Here is a 9,195-nt window from a genome sequence, read left to right on the forward strand (position 1 = left end):
ACACAGCACGGCATTAATACCGTATCATTCTATAATTTTTCAAGTGGTAGGTTCATTCTTCTCTCAAACTATATAGATTTTTTAATGCTGCTTTTACCAAATCAAAGAGGAGTATGAAAACAATCCTTCAGTCATTGGTTATAGGTGCTTGGGTCAATAGGTTTAGGTTTGTGGGTAGTCGGATGAATCATAAGTGAAGGGAAAACTGTCATTAAACAAGATGGTGAGGGTGACAACTCAAAATCTAGACTATTCCAACGGAAATTTGAACATTCATCATCGACTATTGCAAGCATTCGACCGCTGACAGGTATACCCGTTCCAAAGATGTAAAAGCAGATGTAAATATAGAAATTTTTTTTATCTCGGGCATCAAATGCAATTTTACAATCTTTTACGTACTCTAAGTAACAACCCCTGCGCTACGCCGTAACTAATTTTCAAAAAACCATATTTACAACACAGTCCTATAGAACAGTGACTTCACAGCGCCAAGAGCCAACGGCCAAAAGCCAAAAACCAAAAGATCAAGACTCGGTATAATTTTCTCTTTTGGTTGGAGAGCAAAGACAAAGAAAAACTTTAGTATATTGAAAACCTACTCTTAACTACAAGACAAAACCAACTGGATTGGTCGTCTTCTTCATTGATCTTGTCGCTCGATCACTCTCCACCTCTCAATTCTATATATATAAACACTTTCTGGGTTTGGTTTTCTCTCTCACTCTGTCAAAAATGGCGATTGAAGATTGCTTTCGGCTGCTCTTGCTACTGCTTCTGTTTCTAATTGCAGAACCCAAGTACGTGCAGTACAATACGACGTCGCGCCTCGTCCCCGGGAAGCTCAACGTTCATTTAGTCCCTCACTCCCACGACGACGTCGGATGGTTGAAGACCATTGACCAGTACTATGTTGGCTCCAACAATTCCATTCAGGTCGTTATCCTCTAATAATTTTAATCTCAATATTTGTTTCTGCTTTTTAATTGATTTCTGCTTTTAAAAATCGCAGGGAGCTTGTGTTCAAAACGTGCTGGATTCTTTGGTTCCCGCATTGCTGGCCGATAAGAACCGCAAGTTCGTATATGTTGAGCAGGCAATCAATAATATTTTTCACTTTTTCTTCTCTGGGTATAAATAAAGTTGAATAAAGTTGGAATTTTGAATTGTATTTTTTGGGTAGCGGTGAATGAAATTAAAGTGCTTTGTAAATGCAGGCGTTTTTTCAACGTTGGTGGAGAGAGCAGAGTGAGGGAACCCAGAACACGGTCAGGCGGCTAGTCAACAATGGTCAACTGGAACTCATGTAAAAAACCTGCAATGTCTTTGGCATTAGCTTTAGGCTGCAATTTTAGTCAAAGTTTCAATCTTTTTGTTTTGAGTCTGTTCAAGTAGGCTGCTATGAGTTTGAAAGAATACAGATTTTTGTTGTGTTTTTTTCATTTGGGTTTTGAGTTGCTTAAATTTTGTGTGGCAGAAATGGGGGGATGTGCATGCATGATGAGGCTGCTCCTCATTACATCGATATGATCGATCAGACGACCCTTGGGCATCGATTTATTAAAGAAGAATTCAATATGACTCCAAGAATTGGCTGGCAAATCGACCCATTTGGACATTCTGCAGTGCAGGCTTACCTTTTGGGGGCTGAGGTATGCTTTTTCTTCAGCTTTATTTGTTACTGAAACTATCAGTTGGTTTATCAGTTACCCGATTTGTATCATGCATCAGTGAGTGATTTTGCAAAACCATTTATTAAACATCAGCCCTTTTGTTGGCATAGGCTGGATTTGACTCTCTTTTCTTTGCTCGAATCGACTACCAAGACAGAGAGAAACGGAAAAATGAGAAAAGCCTTGAGGTTGTCTGGAGGGGTTCTAAGAGTCTCGGTTCATCTGCACAGGTGTGTGCCACTGCCACAAAGTTTATGTAGTTCTGATGTTCTAGTTGAACTAATTCAAATATCAATGTTCTGCTTTGAAACTATGTTTTTCTGATTGCTTACATTTGAAGATTGGAAATGTTTTATTGAACAAATTCTTTTTGTGTGTAGATTTTTGCTGGTGCATTCCCTAAGAATTATGAACCTCCTACTGATAATTTCTACTTTGAAGTAATTGATTCCGAATCCCCTATTGTGCAAGTAAGTTCACAGTCAACTGAAGCTGACAGGATATTGACTTCTACCTATGTGCTCAGTAGTTATGGAAATATTTATTCACTTTGTCCTTCCTTGTTTGAAGGATGATATGGATCTGTTTGACTACAATGTGCCCGATCGTGTTAATGAGTTTGTATCTGCTGCCATATCACAAGTAAGATGCATAATCTGATATTGGCACTCAGCAAGATAATCACTTTTTCATCTGTTTAGGCTGTCAGCCAGTCAAACTTTACTTTAAGAAAGAGTAAAAAATCTGTCAAGGTTTATATAAATTACTTGCCTCTCTTATCCAGGCAAACATTACTCGTACAAATCATATCATGTGGACCATGGGAACGGACTTCAATTATCAATATGCCAATTCATGGTTCAGGCAGATGGATAAGTTCATTCATTATGTGAATCAAGTTAGTCCAAGGCTGTAAACATTGTTGCCATTTTGCCTTTCCGGCCCTTTTAATGGCATTGTATCTAAATACTTAATAATTTTGTATGTTAATGGAAGTACTTGTATTAATGCTTGCAGGATGGACGTGTCAATGCCCTATACTCAACCCCATCAATATACACTGATGCCAAGTATGCAGCAAATGAGTCCTGGCCGATCAAGAGTGACGACTTCTTTCCGTGAGCTAAATTTTTGAAATTCAAATTCACTTTTTCACTTACAAGTTCCCATTCCTTTTCTCGTCTGTTGACCTGTTGTTATGTGTTTTTATCAGATATGCTGACAAAGTGAATGCTTACTGGACTGGATATTTTACAAGCAGGCCAGCCCTCAAAGGCTATGTTAGAGCTTTGAGCGGCTACTATTTGGTAAACTCTTATGAACATTTTAGTTTCTCTTGGTAAGTATTACGTGTTAGGCTCTTAGAAAAGCGTCCAGTCCATGCTATTATGGTAACTGTCGTTCAATTTATGAACAGGCAGCAAGACAATTGGAGTCTTTTAAGGGAATGAGTAAATCGAGGCCTAACACAGATTCTTTGGCTGATGCTTTAGCAATTGCTCAACATCATGATGCAGTTAGTGGCACAGAGAAACAGCATGTGGCTGATGACTATGCAAAACGACTTTCAATAGGTTACAATGAGGTAAAACTTGACCTCTCCAGACATTCTCAGTAGTATCTTAATTTTTACTTCATGAAACTGTTCTTGCAGGCTGAGAAGGTTGTTGCAGAATCACTTGCTTGCATGACAGAGTCGAGATCAGAAGCTGGCTGCAAGAGTCCGTCAACTAAGTTTCAACAGGCAAATTAAAATTTGACCCTTTGTCCTACATTTTTCAGCTGTTTGAGTTCGCAACTGGACTAACAAACTGAATTACGTCTATCTTTTCTTTTCACATTTGCAATTATATTCTTATTTCAGTGTCCCCTTCTGAATATTAGCTATTGCCCCCCATCAGAAGCTGATCTGTCAAATGGGAAATCGCTGGTGAGGATAGTTTGATGATGGACATTTGAACTCCGGCATGTTTATGTGTTGATTAAGAAGTATGAATTCCATGATGCATTCTTTTTTGTAGGTTATTGTTGTCTATAACTCTCTTGGATGGAAGAGAGAGGATATCATCAAGATTCCTGTGAGTAATTATTTCCTGTTCCATGCTGTAATCCTTACCTTTGTTTTTAGATGGATAGCAGTAATTCAGTTATTTCTTCCACATGGTATTCGTGCATGAAGTGTTTTTAGCTTATAGATGTACTTTCCAAAACCAACAATAAGCAATCTGTTTGTCGCTTTGCATATAAGATGAGCAATATGTTTTCTGTATGCATACAATTTTTGCATGCATGTTGATTTATTTGTTCTGAATACTTGTTTTACGATCTGGTACAGGTTGTCAGTGCAAATGTCACTGTAAGGGACTTTACAGGAAAAGAAATTGAATCACAACTCCTACCTCTGCTTAATGCGTCAGTCGGCATAAGAAATGACCATGTTAGGGCATATCTGGGAATATCTCCAAGTGTGACCCCAAGTTATTGGCTTGCATTTTCAGTAACTGTACCACCTCTTGGTTTTAGCACTTACATTGTCTCAAGTGCCACACAGACAGGTTAACCATGTGAATTCCTATGCATTATAATACTCATGCAACATAAAATAGAGGAACTGGATTAGTTCTTCTCTATAAATTTAATGACTCGGATTTTGTTTCATATGCCGCATTGCATGTGCAGCTACTAGTTCAGCGAGACAAACAGTATACAAGTCAGAAGCAAGTCAAAATGATACCATAGAAGTTGGGCCTGGAAACTTGAAACTTATTTATTCTGGAAATGAAGGGAAACTTACTCAATACTTTAACAGTAGAAGCTCGGTATGTAATTCACACAGTTGTAATATACTTGTTTCCACACTTTGCTTGATATATAACTTTCTTTTCCTTTATAGTTATGTTGCATGCGTCTGATTTAGTATTTAGTTTACAACTCAAGGTCAAAGAGTCGATAGAACAATCATTCAGCTACTACGCTGGAGATGATGGAAGTGTGGATAAACAGGTAATGCAAAGATATATTGAAGTCTTTTGTTGTGGTTGTTACACATTTTAAATGTTATCATATATTGTAAATATTGAAAAGGAAATATTTCAATTTTCTGAAGGCTGATGGAGCATACATCTTCCGCCCTAATGGTACATATCCCATCCAGTCTAAAGGACAGGTACTTGCATAATATCTTTGATGCACTGCTTCAACTTCTATCATATTCAATCACAATAAGAAATAGTGGATTTATCATCAGAAATTGCAGGTTCATTTAACTGTTCTGAGGGGACCATTGCTAGATGAAGTACATCAGAGGATCAACTCTTGGATATATCAGGTGGTTATCCCTGTCAGTTGAACAATGTATCAGCCATCTTGTCTAACTTTCTTACTCTGTTAAAGAACATGATAAAAATATTGGAGAATATGATATATGCATATGTTTTTTCACGGCATCAAGATTCCATTATCGATACTAACAATAGTTTACTTGTTGCACGGTTAAGCAGGTCACTAGAGTGTACAAGGAAAAAGAGCATGCTGAGATTGAATTTACAGTGAGTTAACTGCACTCTGTTGCATATTTCGATTGCATTTGTCATGCGGATATAAAGAATTGCTAGTTGGAGAATTTTCCTCTTACAACAGTGTTCTCATTTCAGGTTGGGCCTATACCAATTGGTGATGGAATTGGAAAAGAGATTGTAACTAAGATCACAACCAGCATGGCAACTAACAAAACATTCTACACAGATTCCAACGGGCGTGATTTTATTGAAAGAGTATGTTGTGTGCTTGCTTTCATTTGCAGTTAAATCATCATAAATAGAACATGTTGGCTAGCCAAGTTGTGAATAGACTTGTTCAGTGTCTACAAGTTGCAAGAAAGCAACAAGTGAGTCTAAGCTGTAGTTGGACATTGTCTTAAACAAATTATCATTTTGCAGATTCGAGACTATAGAAAAGACTGGGACTTGCAAGTGAATCAACCTGTTGCAGGAAATTATTATCCGGTATGTATGTATGTTTAATTACTACAATCAATGGGTTTTATTGTCTCACGCTTTACTACACTTATGTATCTTTCACCTTAAAGTAGCATGTAAGGAGGAAAAAATGGAAAAAAGAAAAGTTGACCAAGAATTTTTAAATTAATCATTGGTATCACACCTATCAGTATGTACTTAATGTATAAGAAGTTTAATTTAACCATTTAAACTACTGTAATTATGAAGTGATTAGTTTCTTTAACAAATTCTAATTTATTTTCATTTCAGATTAACCTTGGAATCTACGCGAAAGATAACAACACAGAGATGTCAGTACTAGTAGATAGATCTGTAGGTGGATCCAGCATTGTGGATGGGCAATTGGAACTGATGGTTCACAGGTTTGTGTTGTACTTTACTTTAGATTTGCATTTTTACTCTGCCTAATTATGTCTATTTTTTAGGGAATAACATGGATATTGATCTTCCCCTCCTCAGTCTTGAAGTTAACCAGCTTGATTTCACTTCACACTGGGTCTGCAGTGAATAATTATTTCTTAATATAATGTACTTTCGGAATAAGTGACATGGAATTTCCCCTTTTATTAGGAGGTTGCTCCATGATGATGACAGAGGTGTTGACGAACCACTAAATGAAACTGTGTGCATTCAAGATGTTTGCAAAGGACTAACAGTATGATCATAAAAATCAACGTTGTGGTTCTTACTGTTCACAAAGACCAGAATTTTCACGTCTGATATGCTTGCTTGATTAAAACACTTTGACAGATCATGGGAAAGTACTATCTCAGACTTGATCCTCTAGGAGAGGGTGCTAAATGGCGTCGATCATTTGGTCAGGAGATATATTCTCCATTTCTTTTAGCCTTCACAGAACAGGTAAAAATGAACGAAGTTGCGGTGTTCTTGTGGCTGCCTAGAGGGTTCATCTGTAACTCTAATGGCTGGTTTTCTTTCAGGAAGGAGATAACTGGACAAGTTCTCATGTGACAACCTTTTCATGGATGGATCCTTCCTACGTTTTACCTGATAATGTTGCAATAATAACCTTCCAGGTTTGTATTTCTCATCCAGAAGTAGAACAGAAGATTTTCCCCTGTCATGAATTCCAGAGCAACACCCTATATAAATGATAGAATTTTCTCTGTCATGAACATTGTTGATCCTGTTTCTTGAACTCTGTAGGAGCTGGAGGATGGGAAACTTCTGTTTCGTCTCGCACATTTATACGAGGTTTTAGTTTCTAACTTATATATACTCACCAATTCAGCTATGTACTCTAATAAGGCTCTGATACTTGTATGGTGTATATCAAATGCTAGATTGAAGAGGATAAGGATCTTTCAGTTATGGCAAGTGTGGAGCTCAAAAAGGTGTTTGCAGATAAGAAGGTAGCAGAAATGACAAAACTTTACTGGTCTGTAATACTTACCATCTAAATCCTTATGGTAATATTTTTCCTTTCCATAACATTCAGATAAACAAAGTAGCAGAAATGAGTTTATCTGCTAACCAAGAAAGAGCAGAGATGGAGAAGAAGAGACTGGCATGGAAAGTGGAAGGCTCCTCTGAAGAAGAAGCTGCGGCCAAAGTGATGAGGGGAGGGCCTGTTGATCCAACAAAGCTGGTGGTGGATCTTGCTCCAATGGAAATTCGAACATTCATCATCGACTTCTATTCCAAGCATTCGACCACTGACAGGTAAGGATGCGATTTTCAACATGTGGTTGGCCACGTTTTTCCACCATAGACTTTGCTATCACGATGAGTTCGTCAAGGGCGCTTGGAGTTCTTCAATTCAGCAATAAAACCACAAAATATGAAATTCTTCTTTGGAAAATTGTAACACTTGTGTTTTTAGCATGAAATACTGAAATTGATCTGTATCATCAACATTAACCTGTGTCAAGTTGATGAGATTAAATTAGGTAAAAAATGAAGAGCAGTTCTAGCTAAAGCATGAGTATAAATGGTACAACATCTAAGTTGGTATTGAAAATTCCAGTTCTGATTATCAGATGTTCATCCTTACCATGACAATTCAGTCATGACGGCCAAATGTTTTTTTCTCTAGTTAAACAAAAGATGTTATGGAAAAAAAAAACTGAATGTGAAGGTAATTAGCATGAATGCACTATGCAGGAACAATAATTTCATGCTTAACAGTTAAAATTTTGTGATAGGTTTCTTCAAGTAGCATGATTTCTTTTCTTCTCACCTTGCTCGTTTTAGTTTTAATATGTAGGCTTATGCCTCCTTTATGAAAGGGAGATATCAAAATTGGGACATGGTATTAATACCGTACCATTCTATAATTTTTCAAGTGGCAGGTTCATTCTTCTCTCAAACTATATATATTTTTTAATGCTGCTTTTACCAAATCAAAGAGGAGTGTGAAAACAATCCTTCAGAGTCATTGGTTATAGGTGCTTGGGTCAATAGGTTTAGGTTTGTGGGTAGTCGGATGAATCATAAGTGAAGGGGCAACTGTCATTAAATAAGATGGTGAGGGTGACAACTCTAAATCTAGAGTTGGACCATCTTGTTTCTCAGCTCTAGATTTTGAGTTGTCACCCTCACGAACTCTCAAAAATCTGTCATTAAACAAGTGGATCTTGCTCCAATGGAAATTTGAACATTCATCAACGACTATTCCAAGCATTCGACCGCAGACAGTTTTGCGATTTCGTGCTTGGAGTTGGTCAAGTTTTTCGACACAAGACTTTGCTTCAGCTTTGATGCTAAATATCGACGCATTCGTGAAGGGCGCTTGGAGTTGTTCAATTCAGCAATCACTGAATGGACATGTCTGGCCATTCATGGAGATGAGAAACCAATTTAGGATTGAGATTGAAAGGCCTTTATGTTGTTGCTTGTTATATAAGACAATGATCATGTGGATCAGTAACCTAGCTTCAATTCAATAGAAATCTGTTTTCTTCTTTGCAGAATTATAACACTTGTCTTTTTAGCATGAAGTACCAAAATTGATATCTGGATCAACATTAATCTGTGTCAACTTGTTGAGATTAAATTAGGTAAAAAAATGAAGAGCAGTTCTGGCCGAAGCATGAACATAAATGTTACAGCATCTAATCTAAGTTGGTATTGAAAAGTCACTCTGTAGATGTTACATAATCATATGGCAACACTCCATCCCTACCATGACAATTCAGTCATATTATCATGGCCATTTTTTTTCCCAGTTAAATAAAGGTTATTATGAAAAAAAAAAAAAAAAAAAAAAAAAAAGGGCAAAAAAAAAAAGAATGTAATAAGGGGTAAAATGGTATTTTTGACTTTAAAAAAAAAAATAAGGAGTCCATTTTGGAAATTCAAATAAAATTATAATTGAATCAGCCATTTTAGAATTGAAATGGAATTACAATTTACAGTTGAATTACCCATTATAGAATTACAATTGCAATTTACAGTTATGCCCACGTGCCGTAACAGCGCCAAAGGCAAGAGACCATACACAAACTAGTACGAGCCACAGAGAGAGAGATCACTGCGAGGCA

The 9,195-nt window shown here is 37.0% G+C and overlaps 1 protein-coding gene across 3 annotated transcripts; it reads left to right on the forward strand.

The window, feature by feature from the left end:
- Nucleotides 1-509: 509 nt before the first annotated feature.
- LOC110757052 (putative alpha-mannosidase At5g13980) lies at nucleotides 510-7,686 on the forward strand. Of its 3 annotated transcripts, none has more exons than XM_021958575.2 (29): nucleotides 510-936; nucleotides 1,013-1,096; nucleotides 1,218-1,306; nucleotides 1,478-1,652; nucleotides 1,784-1,903; nucleotides 2,054-2,143; nucleotides 2,244-2,315; nucleotides 2,458-2,571; nucleotides 2,691-2,791; nucleotides 2,887-2,980; nucleotides 3,091-3,258; nucleotides 3,328-3,417; nucleotides 3,538-3,603; nucleotides 3,695-3,751; nucleotides 4,009-4,228; nucleotides 4,353-4,492; nucleotides 4,611-4,676; nucleotides 4,780-4,839; nucleotides 4,921-5,001; nucleotides 5,174-5,221; nucleotides 5,327-5,446; nucleotides 5,612-5,677; nucleotides 5,942-6,054; nucleotides 6,263-6,347; nucleotides 6,443-6,553; nucleotides 6,634-6,729; nucleotides 6,860-6,907; nucleotides 6,997-7,065; nucleotides 7,152-7,686. In XM_021958575.2, the coding sequence occupies exons 1-29, from the start codon at nucleotides 736-738 to the stop codon at nucleotides 7,377-7,379; spliced, it is 3,072 nt and encodes a 1,023-aa protein (XP_021814267.2). In that variant the 5' UTR covers nucleotides 510-735; the 3' UTR covers nucleotides 7,380-7,686. The 3 variants fall into 3 exon arrangements, with proteins under 3 accessions (XP_021814267.2, XP_021814276.2, XP_088109717.1); XM_021958584.2 differs by having other exon boundaries at nucleotides 511-936; nucleotides 4,930-5,001; XM_088253591.1 differs by lacking the exon at nucleotides 510-936 and having other exon boundaries at nucleotides 1,013-1,131.
- Nucleotides 7,687-9,195: the final 1,509 nt, after the last annotated feature.

Source organism: Prunus avium, chromosome 5 (genome assembly GCF_965620075.1).
Source record: "Prunus avium chromosome 5, drPruAviu1.hap1.1, whole genome shotgun sequence".
Lineage (NCBI taxonomy): Eukaryota > Viridiplantae > Streptophyta > Magnoliopsida > Rosales > Rosaceae > Prunus > Prunus avium.

What these genes read in the sequence shown, in the direction of transcription:
- LOC110757052 (XM_021958575.2), top strand. Translation starts at nt 736, where the DNA reads ATGGCGATTGAAGATTGCTTTCGGCTGCTCTTGCTACTGCTTCTGTTT. An exon ending in CTCAAGTGCCACACAGACAG is followed by an intron (nt 4,229 to 4,352) that starts GTTAACCATGTG and finishes TTGCATGTGCAG; the next exon opens with CTACTAGTTCAGCGAGACAA. An exon ending in TCAACTCTTGGATATATCAG is followed by an intron (nt 5,002 to 5,173) that starts GTGGTTATCCCT and finishes ACGGTTAAGCAG; the next exon opens with GTCACTAGAGTGTACAAGGA.